General features: G+C 34.1%; 1 protein-coding gene across 1 annotated transcript in view; it reads right to left on the bottom strand.

Moving 5' to 3' along the window:
* Positions 1–5051, bottom strand: part of LOC142356193 (uncharacterized) — a gene marked incomplete at its 5' end in the record, with an annotated part of 39147 nt that extends 34096 nt beyond the window's left edge. Inside the window, one exon of the mRNA XM_075408149.1 lies at positions 4920–5051. Within this exon, the coding sequence (XP_075264264.1) occupies positions 4920–5051 (132 nt within the window). The remainder of the gene's footprint in view (positions 1–4919) is intronic.
* Between the last annotated feature and the right edge of the window lie 14563 nt (positions 5052–19614).

The following is a 19614-nucleotide window of genomic DNA, read 5'->3' on the forward strand; positions in this document are numbered from 1 at the left end:
ACACACACACACACACAAACACATACACACATGCACACTCACGCGCACACCACAGAAACACAAACCCTAAACACACCTACACACACGCACCAAAAAACCCTATAAAACAAAGATAGGAAAAACTTAGGTTTCTGCATTTTTCGTACCGTCTTACTATTTAAAAGAAAAATTTTAAAATGCGCTAAAACACGGGGTGTTGCTCCATCTGAGGGACAAAAAGACTTAAGCAGAAGCAAGAGCGGACAAGTAAACAAAAGTAGAAAAGAAATCTAAGTAAAAGCAATTACTTACTTTGATAAGAGCAGTGATCATTAAAAATCAGGTTTTCAGAATATTGTATTCAGCAGATCAAGTAAAACACTTCACTGTGAGCAACCCAGACAAAAATTTACATACAATTTGTCTCAACTGTTGGCCTACATTATAAGCCCATTAATGTTTTTACAGGTTAAGCTAAAATGTTCTGAACAAAGCGACACTAAACGCCGATCATTAATTATTTGGTTGAGTATCCCGGGGCAAAATGTAAGTCATCCAAAAGAGCAGACAAGATGAGGAAAGAAAGAAAGAGAGAGAGAGAGAGAGAGAGAGAGAGAGAGAGAGAGTGAAAGAGATACAAAAAACGCTCGGGTGTTGCGTATGGTTTTCTTTGAGAGAAAATAGTTGTTTTTGAGTGCATTATTGTGAAAAAGATAGTTGTGTAATTTCAACAAGTGGAACTGCAAAGTAACCTACAACTGTCGGTTGAGAGGATACTAAGTTTCAACTGTTGGCCTACATTGTAAGCCCATTAATGTTTTTACAGGTTAAGCTAAAATGTTCTGAACAAAGCGACACTAAACGCCGATGATTAATTATTTGGTTGAGTATCCCGGGGCAAAATGTAAGTCATCCAAAAGAGCAGACAAGATGAGGAAAGAAAGAGAGAGAGAGAGAGAGAGAGAGAGAGAGAGAGAGAGAGAGAGAGAAGAGATACAAAAAACGCTCGGGTGTTGCGTATGGTTTTCTTTGAGAGAAAATAGTTGTTTTTGAGTGCATTATTGTGAAAAAGATAGTTGTGTAATTTCAACAAGTGAAACTGCAAAGTAACCTACAACTGTCGGTTGAGAGGATACTAAGTTTCAACTGTTGGCCTACATTGTAAGCCCATTAATGTTTTTACAGGTTAAGCTAAAATGTTCTGAACAAAGCGACACTAAACGCCGATGATTAATTATTTGGTTGAGTATCCCGGGGCAAAATGTAAGTCATCCAAAAGAGCAGACAAGATGAGGAAAGAAAGAGAGAGAGAGAGAGAGAGAGAGAGAGAGAGAGAAAGAGATACAAAAACGCTCGGGTGTTGCGTATGGTTTTCTTTGAGAGAAAATAGTTGTTTTTGAGTGCATTATTGTGAAAAAGATAGTTGTGTAATTTCAACAAGTGAAACTGCAAAGTAACCTACAACTGTCGGTTGAGAGGATACTAAGTTTGAACTGTTGGCCTACATTGTAAGCCCATTAATGTGTTTACAGGTTAAGCTAAAATGTTCTGAACAAAGCGACATAATACGCCGATGATTAGTTATTAGGTTGAGTCCCTGGGCACAATGTATTGCATCCGAAAGAGCAGGCAAGATGAGAAGAAAGAGATAGAGAAAACAATCGATGTGTAAAGGGTTCTCTTTGAGAGAAAAAATTTGTTTTTGTGTGGGTTATTGTGAAGAAGTTAGTTGTGTAATTTAAGCAAGTGAAACTGCAAAGAGAAACAAAACTGTCGGTTGAGAGGATACTATGTTTCCGGCCAGTAACAGAACCACTTGGAGATTAAAAACTTATTGAATTGTTTTGGTCTTAGGATGTCAGATGATCATTTTACTTTGATGGAATACGTTTACGTTTATTCGTTTATTTGCGAAATCTCTCAAACAATGAAAAGATCAAAATTTTTGAGACAAAGCAGTACAGTACACTCTCAATATCAAAAAAGGCCACCAAAAAAGTATGCCAAAACTTTGATAGAGCGTTTGGCCTAGCAAGCCTCCAGCTGGACGAAACCTTGTAACGACCAGACAAAAGTACAGTTCTACAAGTGCAGACATTTTTGAATTATAGTCGAGTGTGTTTTAGGAGATCCTATCTCCAGATACAGTTTTCACTTAATTGTAGAAACCTTTTATAAACAAAGTTGCATTATGTTATAATATCTTTTGTTATGATCATACGTTTACTGACGATCTCATTAAAATACTCATATTTCCCAATCAACAGATTTTATATGTTTTGGACTATCTCTTTTTCCAATTATTCAATGCATAATGGAAGAAAATGATAAAAAATATGGTAATATTTTGTTGCTGTTCCTGTACTAAATTATGTAAAAAAATTTAAAATTTTTTTTTCCAGAATCTTGTGAGACGATGTAGCAAGGTTTTAGTACCCAAATTACATTCTGAGGAAACGAGTACAAGGTTTGCGAAGTGGTCTCAGGCCATAATCTTTCTGTTAATGACTTTACAATAACCCAACAAGTAGGTTCGGTTATGTACGTTTGCAAAAAATGTTCCAACTCTGCTCATCCATTTGGCTTAAACGTTTACCAAATTAGGAACAGAGACAAAACGCTGAAAAATTTAAATATTGTTCAAAAATAAGTAGCGAGGAAAAAATTGATTCTAGCTCAAATGACATAGTAAAGAAATCAAAGGGCTGGTGAGACCTCCTTTTACTCAGACATCGAGGCAAGAAAAACAAAAAATTAAATATCAACAAACTGGTAAATCAAATATAAACAAACACTTTTTACATACAAATGTCTATTGAATTGGAAAACACTTTACAACAAAATACTTAACGACAAATTAAAAAAAGCGTCAAATGAAAACTAATCTCAATAAAACAATTTGTACCTCTTTAGAATAAATTTGGAACCAGGCTTTGTAAAACTTGGAAACAAATAAACAAAAACGAAGAAAAACAGCAACGTGAAAGAATTTGATTGTTGTTTTTGAAAGCAAAAAAAAACTTCAAATAAAAAAAATCTTAAGATGTCATGTGAAAAAGTTAAATGGCTTTTTATTCTTCATACTTCCTTACGAAGATATTGAGAACTGTCATGATCCAGAATAAGCCTTTAAAACCAACATCTATTCAGTAAAAAAGACATAGTGAATTGCATCCTCTTTGAACACCAATAACGTGGTTTGTGAATAGCAAATAATGATACCAGGTAAAAAGTAACCAAAACAACAAAAAATGCAAGGTTAAAAAATTTATTTTTTTGATAAAAATTGATTGAAATTCAATTAACCTTTGGTTATCAACTGCAATCATTAGGTAAGTTGTTGACAAAAAGCGTTTCGCTCAAAAAAATTAGATGGATTCATTATTGCATTTTTTCATCGCCGAATCTGTGATATGCGACTTGTAAAAAATGAGACAAAAAATATTTTGCCAAAAAGAGCAGCAGAGCAAAAGACAATACAAAATACCTTTTAAATCATTTTATTTCAAAGACATGATGAAAAAACTTAGATAACATTTGAAATCAGTAAAACTGTTCCCTTGTTCATCCATAGGAAACCATAAAGACCTGCAATTATCCATTTTTCATACGACTACAATAATAATGACGAATGAAATTCGAACAAAAAAATCCAATTATTTCCGCTAGAGGAGGGCGTCGGGACCGCTAAAACCATATTCTATTCACTGAACAAATTGATATTCAATTATCATTCTCTTTTTTCTCTAAATACGAATAATGTGTTATCTAGACTTCTCAACAATGTGACAAGACGAAAAAAAAGTGATACTGTCTAAATTTTGAAAATCATTTGTGAAAACTGGTCAAATCAAAACCGAAAAACGATTAATCAAAACTTTACCGCAATAAAAATTAAACTTTAATCCACTAGAAAGACAACACGACCTGTCTTTGAAGACCTTGAGTGAATTGTTGACCAGGGAGGGAAGAAAAACTTGGAAAGCTCAATAATGCATTATTTATTTTTAAAGCAATTGTTTTTAAAAGTGAAATAGAACATAAGTTTTCGGCAAAAAAATGAAGTCAGTTAGAACTTCCTAAGAAGTCTGTCGTTATTATGGCATGGTTTGGTTTGTCCTGTTTTATAATTAACATAAAAAACAAAAGACTCAACAATAATTTTAAGAAAAGGTGGCGACTGATTACAATCTGAAATTGTTTTGGACTGTAAAGAACATTATTACACCAAAACTAGCCTTGCTGGTACTGTTCGTTCATTTAGAAAGACATAATTGTTCTAAATGCTATGGATTTGGATAATCTGACTGACTAGATTTGAATTCAAGAACACTCTCAATTGAAACGTGAACAAAACTAGCCCTCCTTGGAGTAAGAAAGATTATGTCAACAGTTTTTAGCTGTGTTAATCCGGCAAATTCAAACAAAGTAGACTAAGGAAGGATATTCCATGCCATTCGTGATGAAAAGGGCCGAATTTTGAAAAATGTAGCAAAAATTTTTAGTCGAAAAAACTTTTCTATCTTTAGAGGTAAAACAAACAACACTATGGTTAACAATTGTTACATATTCTTATGTAAAATCGGCAAAAAATTAGGTAAAAGTATGGAAAATGTGAACAAAAACAACAAAAATTAGTCAGATATTCACAAAACTTTAAACCTCAATAACTCGAGGCTGTTGCAATAATAATTGCTGATTGCACGGTTACAAAACTCTCTGACCAGCTAAAAATATCGAAGTGATAACGGAAAAAATTTGAGGTTCAAAATCTTGCAAGAAATATGGTAGAAAAATGTAATATCTATACATGCCATGTAAGGTTTCGTACAAGATTGATGCAAAATCTATATTCAATTATCAATAATAGGGCAAAACAGAATTGGATAACAGATCAACATTTTTTTCTGCAGTTGTTTCTGCAGCTCACTGTTCCTTACCTGGATGACCAGCTTGCATTATCATATTTTGATAGTGTGCTAATGCATACCCAAATTGCTGCTCCTCAAATGACATTTTTGTCTCGTACGCATTCAGGCAGTAATACCTGCTGTGTATGGCACAGAAGGAACCTGAAAATATTTATTAAGCATTTAGTGTCTTAATGTTTCAATGCTAGTACAGACCCTAAAAATATGGCTTATTTTGAGCTTTCTCGCCTGTGGGTATCAATTATAAAATGGTGGATTTTTCATGGAATATTATGAAAGTATCGTCCACAGTTTATGTAAGTTAAATAATCAAACTTGGAAAAGAAAACTAAAATAGAGTAGAATCGTGAATTGAAAGGTACGATCTGCTAATGAATCAATAAATATTTAAATTGACACTCATTTGTTATTGCCCCATCCCCTAGCATTATATAGCCCGTCTGCATGTACCGCCAAAACTTTTTTTCATGCCTATTAAAAACTGTTTTGATATCGTCACATTGTCGGCATAAAAGGTCGATCAAACGGATTTTTTTCTCGTTAGCATATCAATAAAACAGGTTAGGTCAATTTATCGCTCGAGCATGGTCTTTTCATAAGTCTTTTTTTGGCAATTCTGTGAATTTATTTTTTGTAGCCTGCTGCTTTTTGTTGCTTCCATGAGTGGAGCAGCACTGAACAGCAATGCACCACAGCAGCCCAACGTTTCTCACGGTTGGAAAACTGCTACAAGACTTAAGACGTTTCTTGAATTCTAACAAAAAATCAGTTGTGGCCGCTGCACTATATTGTAATCTTTATTATCTAACTGATATATTGTCTAACTGTTATAAAATAAATTTAACGGTCTTGTTCTTATTAGCCACGAGAAAAATTCAGCAAGTTTTAGTCGTTTTCCTCCAAAAATTCTTAAATATTGTTTTTGTAAAGCATCTTTTTGATTGAAAGGTGGGTTTTTCCGAATTGTAATTATTGAAGGAGGATATCTGCTGTCTACGTTATCAGCATTAGTGAGAAATATTTTCACCGATTCATTATTGGGGTTAAAGTAAAGTTCAGCTTTAAATTTTCATCGAGTTAAAGTCAAGCATTGAAATTGGTTCGAACTGAACACCAGCAGCAAAAAATGAGATCTACCTTAAGTCAAGATGACGAATAAGTAGAGCAGAGTCTTTTCATGGGCAATATGGGTCGATCACGCAGCACTAGAAAAAAATTCTTGAAAGAAATTCCTAATCTCTCTCACGTTTAGACCTCAACTTATAAAAAGACGGTGCTGGGCCAAAAATAATTTTAAAAAACTGGAAGTATTTTAGAGATGTGCAAAAGCTGGCAAATTTTTTGCGCCTTTCAGAAGATGGCGTTATTTTGTAAGCGCATATGTGCCTAAAGATTAATATTCTGGCGACTAATGATTAAGCGTAGGTGCTTCAGCTAGATATGTATAATTAGGTTATCTATATAATGATTGCATCTTTATTATATCTTTCATAAGGTATGTGTGTATGTATATGTGTGTTTGTGCGCGCTTGTGTGTGTGTGCATGTGTGTATGTGTGTGTGTGCATGTGTGTGTGTTTTTGTGTGTGTGTGTGTGTGTGTGTGTGTGCATGTGTGTGTGTGTGTGTGTGTGTGTGTGCATGTGTGTGTGTGTGTGTGTGTGTGTGTGTGTGTGTGTGTGTGTGTGTGTGTGTGTGTGTGTGTTTGGGTATGTATGCCTGAGAGAGAAAAAGAGAACTTTGAATTCGCTGAAGTGGAAACAAGTACCGCCTGATCCAGACAAAAATAGTGATGATCAAACAATCCATACAAAAATTTGGCAGTGATTCGATTCTGCAAGAATTGGTGTAGAATATTGCGAAAATTCGACAGTGTTTTCATATTTCGTTCCTCTGAGACTTAAATTTTGGGACTATCAATCGAGGGTGCGACGATTCGAAATTGTGCGACTATAATCAGACGTGTAATCATGACGGGCTATGATTAGATTGGATGATGAGATGCTCAAACAAAAAATTAAACATTATTCGAAATTGTGCGCATATTAGCGAAATAGTGCCAAATTGCTCAAAGTTGATTGCGTTTTAAGACAACGTCTGTGAGGCTCCCCCGAAACAACAACTGTTGAATCATATTTCAACTAGCTCATTCTGATAAAGTTAGAGTGCTTATAATGTTATAAGTTATAGATCATTTCATATTATATGTATTTTTATTTATATTAAATACCTAAAGAAACAAGGAGGCTTAGAAATTTGCGTTTGCACATAATGTTCAGACCCCCCCCCCCCTTAACCAAACTTTTGACTGGATTGTCCACAATATAATCAAGATATTGAAAAAACTTGTTCGAAATTATTTGGTGTATATATTTAAATATTTGCTTTAAGCTCAATTCACTATAAAAATTAAACAAAAATACTTTAATCAACAACTGTTGCAAGGATAGCAGTTAAATAAACTGCCAATGTAAAAAATTTTAATGTCCTATCGACACTGGAAAAACACTTCAGCATTATACTACGAGTTTATCACAGTGGCGATAAAAGAGTACTAAGTAAACAGTGGCGATAAAAGAGTGGTGATAAAATCGTAATCCAATGATGGAAACCGTTTGATAAACTTGTAGTCTTAAAAAACAAACATGATCGCTAGAGGTGTTGATTGAAAAAGTTACCACACGGTTGTTAATGCCCTCGAATTTATCAAAACACCTCGGCTTCGCCTTGGAGTTTGATAACTTCTCGGTGGCGATAACAACAATGGCCCAATATTAATTAGAGGGCCGATGGTCCTTGCCATTAAAAAGAGTAGTGACATGAAAAATAGCAAAATCAATTAAAAACAACAAGAATTACGACCAAATCTTTTTTGTCTACAGAATTTTTTTTAAAAAAAAAGGTTCGATTAAAACTCAAAATAGAATCAGATGAAAACTAAACTAAACCAAAAGAAAAGCATTTCTCCAGAGAAGAAACTAAACCAATCGTTATTGAGAAAGTTTAAGAAGCAGGCAAAAACAAAAGAGCAAACTTAGAAACCAATTTTCCACTTTTTTTAAACTAAATTCAAAGTCATGAATGCCATTAGCTATAAACTGAAATCGTAAAATAGTTTTATTTATAGCATTGAGAACTGTCAGTAGCCAAAATATAATAGGATTACAGAAAAAAAAACGAATACAAGCAAAAATCAGAGTCTTTTCAGCTTTGCAAAGAAGCGGAGTCGTAACCTATAAAATTAAAATCTATTCACTAGAAATTTTGAATATAATCAATTGAGCCTTATTTCAACGTCATTAATAGGATATGGATTTTTTCCACAATTTCAATAATTTGTCATTAGTGTAACGCTTAGAAAAACATCAAAAGAGAACCCAACGAATTGGAATATGTCAAAAGTATGAAAAAATAACAAACCACGATGTATCAATGCCAGAAACCGTTATCTAAATAATAAAAATGCAAAAAAACTAAATTATATTACTTTAGAGAAATCATGCAACCCCTCTTTTTGATGAGTTCTTGCTCAATAGTGGCAGATTTAAGATTGAAGGTGGAAAACCTCTAAAAACCATTATTTTGTTAAAACAAACTCTTTGAAACCGTGATACACAAAAACCTAAAAATTTCTAAGAAAAAATGGCAAATAGATTAACTATTTATTGTTTTTCCCTTACTTTTTCATAAGTAGCCAATTTGAAATGTTATGAGACTACGTCAAAAAAACTACAAATAAACGACGAATACAAACATTTTTTAATATTTCACAAACAATTTCAAGCAAACGGAATTCAAGCCAAAAAAAAACATATGCTTTTTGCTTAAAATATTGTGTGCTCATTTACCTTCTTTAGCACGTAAATCTGACTTGTCAAAAAATTGCGTTTAATCTGAAATTTTTATGCTCTGTCGCTAACATAAAAAAGCAATAAAAGCAAGACTATTTAGAAAAAATTAATATACAGGGCGCGATTATAGTCCAAATAATTTTTAAACTATTAAGTTCCACAACTGTCCAAAAAATTGCCCGCCTTTACCTACCCTTTGTGCATCTCCATGAATCCATAAATGTTCGAAAGTCAGCTAATTAACTAATTTGACAAACAAGTCTTTACATCAAAAACAGATGAGTTTCAGTTTTTTCTCGAGTTATAATGCAAAAACACCCTTACGTATCAACTGAAAGCATTCGAATATTTCTTGAAAATCCTCCTCAATTTTGAAAATAGTCATTTAAATAACTAGATCTAGTCATAAGACTACAAAAACAATAAAATCATGTAAAAAATCAAGAATTCATTAAAAGTTAGAAGAACAGTTTGTCGCAACCATAAAAACCACAAGTTTCACTCAAAAATTACACCCTTTATTCGTTGGACTCTAATTGAACATAAATGGGATCACCTACATGGTAGGAGATCCCCGCTACATTGTAGGAGAGGGTAGGGGATTCTCCTCCGACTTTCTCCTCCGCTACATGGTATGGGAGGAGAATACTTTCTCAACTATTTAGACTGAGTTAGGAAAGATATAAGGAAGCTAAGCAATGATATTTCGCCCCTCAGACTGATTGTACCTGCTCAAAAAGAGAAGAGTTTTAAAATGAGCAACTAGTTACAGAACTGAACTTTCAATGTTGATCTATAGAATCATCTCATTGTTCTTAAGTTAATGAAGATAATATTAATTCAAACTCTGACTCTGAAAAAGTCACTCACGTGAGTGTAGATCTTTTTGTTCACCGCAAAAGTTGCTATAGATTTTAATATGCAGAGCTTTAATGAGCTGTATCCATTTTTTCCAAAATTTTGAAGAATGCATCAACGCGCTTTTTGTTTACCTATCCACAATAGTCTGATAGATGCGCTTCGTATGTATTATAGTGTTGAAGCAAGATAGTTGTTTATTCTGCTCAAGAAGGTAGAACGGGTGCTTTTATCTTACTAAATTTTCAACAATCAAAAACAAATCTGGTTCTATACATTCGAATCTCAAATCTAGAGCTCAAATTTCTGTAATGCCCTGTTTTTTTATACATTGTTTTAACAATTGAAGTTGCATTTCATTTGAAGGGAATAAACACAGATCAAAATTTTTGTTCGTCTTTTTTCCATTAGACTATAGAAAAGTTTGGATTGCTTTCATTGTTAGAGAAAACTTCACTCGAAAAGCAAACTAAATTTTGTTCTGTTTGAAATTTTGCAACTGTTCTGTTTTCTACAAAATTTTGTTGGCAAATAAAAATCTGGAAGCTTTATTGTACTTAAGCCCTAGAGGCTACGACAATTTTTGAGACTAATTTATGTTTGCTTGTATGTAACGCTTCATTTTTGAGTTAGTATCTTCACATGGGAGCTTAGAATTTGTTTCTTCTACCTAGAGAAGAAAATCTTTTATCTGTTACTTATAATTTATGTTATATCTTTACGCTGCCATTTGTTTTATTTTTAGGTTCTTCGACCTATTTATACTCATTTGGAAATTCAGTGTTTTTTTATGTTTTGTGAGACAAACAAATTTTTTCTTTTTTACAGCTTTCTTTTTTTTACATGAGGAAAAATATTTTAGAGGAATTTTTAAATACATTTGGCTTTTCGATAATTTCAACGTCGAGTCGGTACTGACGCGTTTCCAGTTGCATAAATCAAAGTACATTTTTGAGTTCTCTGTTGTTAAAGTACTAATTTCACCAAATGAGTATTAATATCTTTTTTGATGAGTTTCAGTCGTTTTCTTCAAGTTTCCAGTTTCCGGATTTCCATCCATCGGTTGGCAAAACCTATGGCTCGTAATTCTATATGCACTCCACTTCGTAAGTTATGAGGGGCGATTAAGTAGCCTCAGTGATGTCTTCGTGGCAATTGCAGGAAAAAAAACAAAAAAAGGGAGGCTGCACTATCAAAAATATACTGTAAACCAAAAAACGAACAATAATTGGTTCAAAATCAGCCAAAGCAGTTTTCAAGTTTGGAACTGAATATTTTGAGACTCATATATACGAGACTCAGGAACCGAAAAATTGAGATGTGGGTTTATTTTTGGCTTTTAGAAGTGCTCTAGTTCAAACAAAATCAAAAGGCAGTAAAATCTAATGCACAAAGAGTTTTCGATTTTCGTGTACAAACTTCATCCGTCCAGAAGTGTGTCTAGTTGTTTAATGACCTTTTTACAAAAAGTGTGAGTTAAAGGCACATTCGTGACGTTAAACACTCTGATTAAAACCGCCAAAGACTACTAAACCGAACAGATAAAACTGGTTGATTTGGACAAAAGACGACTAATATGAAAAAAATGACGGTTGCCCGCACATTATTGTAACATTCTGCCATTTTTTCAAGGTAACACTCCCTTTGAGCTGGGGCATGAATTTCAATTTTTTCAAAACCGATTTCAAAGCAAGTTGAGCGTCAACTCAGTTTATAATTAGTCTTTTCAATTAGTAGCTAGTATAACACGTACCATCAAAAATGGTTTTCGAATATTATTTAAGTTTCCCATCGGCATTTTATTTTTTTTCAAGCAAAATAACCTGCAACGAACTGAACTATGTCCTTGTGGAATGCCCCAGGAGGAATAACGAAAGTCTGGGAAGCCCAATCCAGACTAACTTGGGGACTCACGACAGTATCGGCTGACAAGGTTATAGCCACATGATCAAAAAGAATTATTAACAGTGGAAACAGCATGATGGATAACAAGCAATAGCATTGGTTTGTCTATTTATTTGGGTTCGAAATAATGTTTAGGTTGTTTATATAATGAACTTTGATTAAAGTGACATGAAATGGTTATGCTGTGTTTTCATTCAGTGAGCCTAAGAGCTTAACCAATGTTAACCTATAGTCTTGTGTAAAAGATTAATGGTCTGATCTTTATTTCGTAGTCGGATCTATTCTGTTTGCCCCCCCCCCCCCCCCCCGCAGCTTAGATGGCTTATATCCCCCCCGGCTTATATTTTTTTACGAGCATGTTGTTTTTTTGATAATTTTTCCCACGTTTAAAGTATTCTCAATTTAACGTTTTTGAATATAATTATTGCGTACAATAAGGTATACAGTGCTTCAAAATATGTCAAAGCGTTAGATTGAGGAAGGGCTGTGGCTTCAATTACAGTTGAATTGGTTTTTTTCATTCACAATCAAGAGAAGGTTTTCTTGGTCGCTAACTCGTTTATAAATTATAAAAAGCGCAATAAAACCATGTCGTAAATTCATACAAAAACTTTATTACTCAACAATATCAGCCTCGGTTGGTAATCTGCAATCCGTTTTGGTGCCACAAGAATGATATTCTCAATGCCCTGCAAATCACCATCAAGTGAATTAAAAAGGAGCTCGGAAAACTGTGATAACCCTAACTGTGATAAATATCTAGGAACTCTATTGCACAGTGATTCATGAGATCAAACATTTTTCTGGATGGCTTAGCTATTATGAGATCAATTCTTCAAGTTGAAGTCGTGTATATTGGTTTCATTGCTCAATTACGTGCACAAATAAAAAAACATAGCAGGACAAGTCCCGACGTACAATTCAAAGAATTTTCAATGGTTACACAAAATACTAAAGCTAGAACGGACTATGAGTGAATTTCGAAGAACATTTCTAAAAAAATCAGATCAAAAAATAAAAAAACCAGAAAATCAATGTCAAAACGCCACTCGTGAAAAAAACCACTAGCGAGAAATGAAAATTTGATTAGCTTCAGTGGTTTTCTTCAAATTTCTGGATTTCCTTCCCCCGGTTGGCAACGCTTATTTCTCGTAATACTATATGCATTTCAGCTTAACGGTTATGAGGATTAATTAAGTACCCTCAGTGATGTTATTGTTGCAATGTTAAGAGAAAAAAAAACAAAAAACGGATGCTGCACTATCTCAAAAATTTTTTGTAGGAACCGAAAGATTGAATTGTGTTTTTCGGTTATTATTACTGGTCTATTTCAATCAAAATCAAATTAATAATTAAAAACTAAATCAAAAAGAGTTTTCGATTTTCGTGTACGAACTTAATCAGTCCAGAAGTATGTCTAGTTTTTTATGCCCTTTTACAAATTGTGTGAGCTTTAAGTTAAAGGAACAATAGTGACGTTAAACACTCTGATTAACACCGCTAAAGAACACTAAAACCGATCAGATGCTAGTGGTTGAATTGGACAAAAAACGTCTAAAATGACAAAAATGACAGTTTCCCCGCAAATTTTTGTCACATTCTGTCGTCATTTTTTCAACGAGGCAACACTCCCTTTGAGCTGGTGCATGAATTTTACACAATTTTTTATCTGTGGTTTTGTAAATAGGGTCATCCGTTCAACTCTCCCCAAAAACCGGTTTGAAAGAAACTTGAGCGTCAACTCAGTTTATAATTAGTCTTTTCAATTAGTAGCTAGTATAACAAACACGTACCATCAAAAATGGTTTTGGTATAGTATTTAAGTTTCCCATCGGCATTTTATTTATTTTTTCAAGCAAAATAACCTGCAACAAACTGACCTTGTGGAATGCCCCAGGAGGAATAACGAAAGTCTGGGAAGCCCAATCCAGACTAACTTGGGGACTCACGACAGTATCGGCTGACAATGTTATAGCCACACGATCAAAAAGAATTATTAACAGTGGACACAGCATGATGGAAAACAAGCTACAGAATTGGTTGGTCTATTTTTTGGGTTCAGATTAATTTTTAGGTGACTTCAAAAATCACGAAAATGTGTGAACAGATTTCTTTTTAAAAAAACATAGCCGGAAGAATTACGGAAACGACTCGCAGGAGAAAATTGCCCGTACTTATGACTAAACAACTAGAGCAACTATTGTGATCCCTGAACCTCCGCAAATGCAAAAAGAACGTAAGGAAGAATAGAAACGGCAATCAAAAACAATTTGAACAAAAGAAAACCAGAAAAGCTGAAGTTTTTGTAACTTGAGTTTTTTTAATAGTACACGTCAAGCCGAATAAAGTTCCTTTGCAATTAGAGCAATGAAGAGCTCAAAAAACAATGGGCATGTCATAATTGGCTGAGAAAATTGTCTTAGATTCAAAGAAAAGAAAAACTGCAAACAAAATAAGAATTTTTTAAAAAAAATTTCTCGATTTTTCTGTCAATTTTCCTGAGAAAAAAAAAGATTTATACGAAGAAAACCTTAGTCAATTGGTATCTGAATACTCCTTAGGTAACAAGCTTCCAACCAAATCCCACTTTAAGCATTAACACAAAATAACAGGCAAAAAATTAATAAGTTTCGTCTGAAAATCAGCAAAATTGATCAATAACATCCACATTAGCAATTAACTACTTGAAACCTTCAATTCCTATGAAAACAAGCCTATAACTAATACAAAATCAAAATCGAACCTCATAAACATCAAAAATTGCAAAAAAAACTGCTTTTGAAAGCCGCACGTGATCAAAAACATTTCGCTCGCTAAGAGAAAATTTTTTCACACATCAATTTCTCGCTCTCTCAAAAATAACGGTATGAACAAAAACCACTCTCTTTTCGCTCCGCTCTTCACTTTTGTTCAGCACCAAAATTACTCCAAATTTTTTCGCGCATTTCATTTCCCGCTCAAAAATTACTCCAATAAAATTGATTAAAAAAAGGACTTCTCCAATACTCTTCTTCGAGTCGTAAAAAAGACAGCGTCCCAATAAAATTCAAATTCTTTCAATAGTAAAAAACTTGAAGGCTGTAAGCTTTTAGCTTTGTCTGTAGTCATCGGTCAGTTGGCTTAGGAAGTCACAGTTTCAGCAATAAGCAATTAGGGGCTATCATGTTAATTGCTACAGATGCCATATATGCCAGATATTCTAAGGATTAAAGCTGGCAAACACAAACGGAGCAAAAAGCTGAACTCAAAGAGAGATCTTATTTGAAAGATTTGTCAAGCCCTGAGCTGTGGGAATGTTTAGATTGTCGTTTTTGATGTTCCAACCAGCGATTGGTGAGCTCAAAAAGCCCTTTACATAATCAAAATCAGAAATTTTTGATATGATCTTTTTGGAAACGAGATTCTTAAGCCCTGAGATACATGGTTCCCATGATATCAGTTCTGTTATTTAATAGTGCAGTTAAAATAATTAAAAAGTACTAAGTATTTCCGACGTTCTTTGCCGCCTATATCCTAAACGTTCAACTTTGTTCAATTCACCAGCCTCACAATTCACCTATTTAGCTTGCGTTCACTCTCAAGCGTCGTGAATTGATATCTTAATCATGCATAAAAATTATGTTCATTTTATTCTTTTGTTTTGCGTTTCGTGATAATTTTGCACCCTTTAATATACTTTGTTGTTAATCAGCATTCAATCCTAATACTGGATTTAAAGTAGAAATTCGTTTCGTGAACAGTTGGTCAGCAAATTGTTAAACACACTCGTCTGGCGAAAATCAAATCAAATCAGAATCAAATCAAAACAAAATCAAATCAAAGTTAGCAGAAAATCAAATCAATTGTTAAACACACTCGTCTGGGAGGCAAGAAACGCGCACTTGCCTCCCAAAACTGCAACACTGTAGTGATGGTGTAAAACATAGCACAGTCAGTAGATCATAAACACACTCCCCTTGACATCAAAATATTTTGGGAAAAACCCAAACTTGATCCGCCTTTGAAATGGTAGCAATGAAAAAATCTATTAAACTTGGGACATTCCTTCTCGGGCTATAACTCATTTTGATTGCCACTCAAACCCATTTAAAGATACACACTTTTTGTGCACCGGCAGTCTGAATCAAAAAGAAATGCACGTAATGCACAACTCAAGATGAGTTGGCAGAATAGATCTCAAAATCAAACGGAATAGGTAGTAATGTGCGGTGATAAGCCGGGGACTCAAGCAGCTCGTTGTACTGTTTCTAAGGTACTTTTCAGTTTTGAGAGTGAAGAACGTCACATTAAAAGGAATCGAGACCCGCATCTCATGATCAATATTTTTCTACTGTGTCTCAAGGGAAAGCAATCATGCGGCCACCTATTATCACTTTCGACATATAAGTCTTCCTTACAACAAAACAATCGAAGAGCTAATCAATTAAACAATACTTTGACACACTGAAAAAAATTTCAAAAAATTTTGTCCAGGCAACCAGCACGATACAACAAACTTCTCAGAGAAACAACCAAAACGCGTCAAACTCTTAATTTAGGAATCAATCTCGAACTCGCTTCCCAATATCAAGTGCAAATAACTAACACTCACACTACAATAATTTCAAATGAAGGCTTTTTCAGATTGACAACAACCACGCAGTAAGAATCATCGACTTGATTTTAAAGATTGACAGGATGCTCGTTAATGTGCGTTCGCACATAAAGTTCCGACCCCGGTCATCCACATTTTTGACATAATTGTCTACCATATGAGGAACAGATAGAAAAATCCCGAAAAAACGGCGTATGAACAAAAAAGTCGCCTCCAACGCAAATAACTCAAAGAAGGAAAAAATACCGCTTTAGATTGATGACATCTGCCATTATTAGAAAAGAGTCTAGATGAACAACAAAATCGAACAACCACAACAATCATTAATTACATTCAAAACTTTCTGTCCATTTTCAAAATAGCGTCAAATAAAACTGAAACTCAGAAAAATATCCTTTACTTCATTAGAAAAGATATGGGACCAGTCCATACTAAAGCTTGGTAACAGTTAGACAAAAAAGAACAAAACAGTAAAGTTTGAAAACTCGCTTATATTTTCAAAAACAATTAATTTCAAAGTAATGAAAACCATTAGATATCAGCTGAAATTATACAACAAGTTTATGCCTAAGCCTCCTTAGGAGAACATTAAGACTTGTCTTTATTCAGATTTTTATGCGGTTACAAAAAGAAAAACAAATAGAGACCACAAATAAAAATTCTATTAAAAAATTCTATTAGATAATTTGTTAGGAAAAACCTAAAAAAAACATGCTGCGTTTTTGAATATCATCGCGTAAAGTTAGCAGAAAACGGCAAAATTTTAATTCCAGCGGACTCTCAATGAAACTGAAAGTAGAACTTGCCACCTTTGCAATTTACATTGATTATGTTAGTGGTATTTGGGTGTCTACTTCCGGCAAATTTAATCAAAGTGGACTAAAGGAGCGTATTTTGTGCACTTTTTTTAAATGAAAAAGTCTGAATTTTTGAAATATATATCCAAAATTTTGCCCAAAAAGTTAAACCAAAGTAGTCAACAATAGTTTTTTGTCTTAAAAAAATAAAACTGACAACACTATTGTTATCAATTTTATAAAAGCTTTGGCAAAATTGACGCAAAAGTTATGGAAAATGTGAATAAAAATAACGCAAATCGGTCTAATATCCACAAAAATTTAAACCTGGATAACTCGATCTAGAAAAAGAAATTTTAAAAAATCTTTTCAATTCTCAATTCCATCTTCTACGCTGGACAGGGTTTTTAATGATACCAATCACAACTATCGACAATGAATATATCGATCGGCCAAAATTGTCTGACTAAAAAAATCCATTTGAGTATATAGTTCCTCCCCACCCCCCCGCTCAAGAGGAGTCGGAACAATTTCTAATTGATTCAAGATGCGGTTGTAGTAATCTGTATCATTAAGACTTGTCTTTATTCAGATTTTTATGCGGTTACAAAAAGAAAAACAAATAGAGACCACAAATAAAAATTCTATTAAAAAACAATAGAATTGCAGATTATCAAAACAATTGGACATCGTCCTCAAGAAATTGCGGCATCGAAAGATTTGCAAACGACGAGATTGAGACACATGGAGCATTTCTTCAACCTGTTGCTAGTTACGAATAAAAGAATCCGGATTTTTTGTCGTCTCCGACGGACTAATGCCTCTAATTGGTAGAGAATTATAGGAAATTGGTTACTTGAAACTCTACAAAACTCTCAAGACAACAAATGGCACATTACGGGTTGTTAACAGAGCACCACTGGACAGCATCTCGCAGCGACGAAGTAATAGAGAAAAATAAGGGGGCATCAACAATCAATACACAATCAATCAACAAGACAGTGCTGACGAGGAGCCAAGCATTTGCCATTGTCTCGAGTATACCAGTCACTTCCGCCGAGAGAAAAAAAGTTTAAATTCGGCCAGAAGAGAAGCCAGCAACGTAGGTTCAAAATTGCATGATGCATTTGCTCCCGATTCCGTTAGAATCAAAACGTTCAGATACACATCCAGTGTTCGAAAACCAGGTGTAAACAAAACAGAACCTCATATTAGAAACTATACCCGTATTCAAAAGGCAGAGGCCGTTAGATGAAACTGCACTCTGGATAAAAACAGCGCTCTCTCATCTATAAGGTTTAATAAGCACGTCTCATGTGCGTACATACCCAAAATCCAAACAAAACTCGCAGCGCAAAATCAACCAGCAGAACAAGTAGAAGCAAGTACTTTTTCCCCTCTCAAAAACATTAACTGTAGTACCGCCTCTTACTGAACAATTATTACTTCACACAATGAGGCGCCATCAGCAGCTCTTCAATAAAAATTGATGTAAAAGATGGAGCAGGCGTCCGGGAAGAGGTCGAAATTTCTACCGCTTTGAAAAAGATGAATCGACTAGCAAATCAGTTATTTCTGGTTCAACTGAACTTCTGACTCCCAAACAAAAACGTTGCCAGGGCGAGATGAAAAGTTATCAACCTCACAATCTGTACTACAAATGATCAATGAAAAGGCTGCATGGGAAGAACAACTCGAAAATTGATATCCATCGATGATCTCTGAAACACGTTATCACCGGAGGAACCAGGAGTTGGACTAGCTATTCGGAGCCTCTCTGACTCACCACCAATGGATTACAAATTTGTATAAATTCAGTGCGATTCTCATCTTGTATTTCAATCTCGAAACTTCAATTTTATTGAATAAAACTAAGTTTTTAAAAATCTTTAACTATTCATAACCAGGAATTATATTCTAAATATTTAATAACAAGTGGGAAAATATTAATTCCTTTGAAAATCTTTTAGAAGTTTTATTTAAAAGAGGGACAATTGAAATATAAATTGTCTGATATGAATCCTGTTATATAAAAAGAGCAGAAAAAAGCATTAGTTTTACTAAACTTATTCGACCTCCCTTGCCTCGCATTTACTGAACGTTAACTTTTGTTCATGTCTAGCATTTTAAAATATTTGTCTTGTGTTCATTCTCCTGCGTCGTGAAAAAATATATAAACGATGCGGATAAAATATGTTTGTCTCACAGAAAATGTGACATCTTTCACTTGGTGAAAAAGTTGCAGCACTTATTCTACATTCTTGCTGCTCAGTATCAATCCTAGAAGATCGATGGGCTCACTCGTCTGGCGAAACACAAATCAGTCAAGAGTAACGCTCACCCGTCTCGCGAAATACTTAAGGCTCTAGTAATAGTAAAAGAAGCCCAAATAATGAATGTGTATAGGAATTTGATTCTTTAACCAACCCGTAGCTGGAATATACACGTTTTTACAGGTCAAAAATCATATTGCGCTTCATTTGAACAGAGAAAAAAAAACTAGATGTATGCAGCATCAACATTTTAAGCACCAAGATTTTAAGAGCCGAGTTCTGTTGTGACACTGAGGGCATCATAATGTAGATTAAAAGGAAATTAAATGTAAGCTTGTTTGTTCTATTTGTTGGAAACATTTGAACTAGGGTCTAACTGATCCTAGATGATGGACCCACATTTTGTTAAAATCAAATAATGAAAAGTG

This window comes from Convolutriloba macropyga, unplaced genomic scaffold (assembly GCF_964194025.1).
Source record: "Convolutriloba macropyga unplaced genomic scaffold, txConMacr16.3 SCAFFOLD_892, whole genome shotgun sequence".
Classification (NCBI taxonomy): domain Eukaryota; kingdom Metazoa; phylum Xenacoelomorpha; order Acoela; family Convolutidae; genus Convolutriloba; species Convolutriloba macropyga.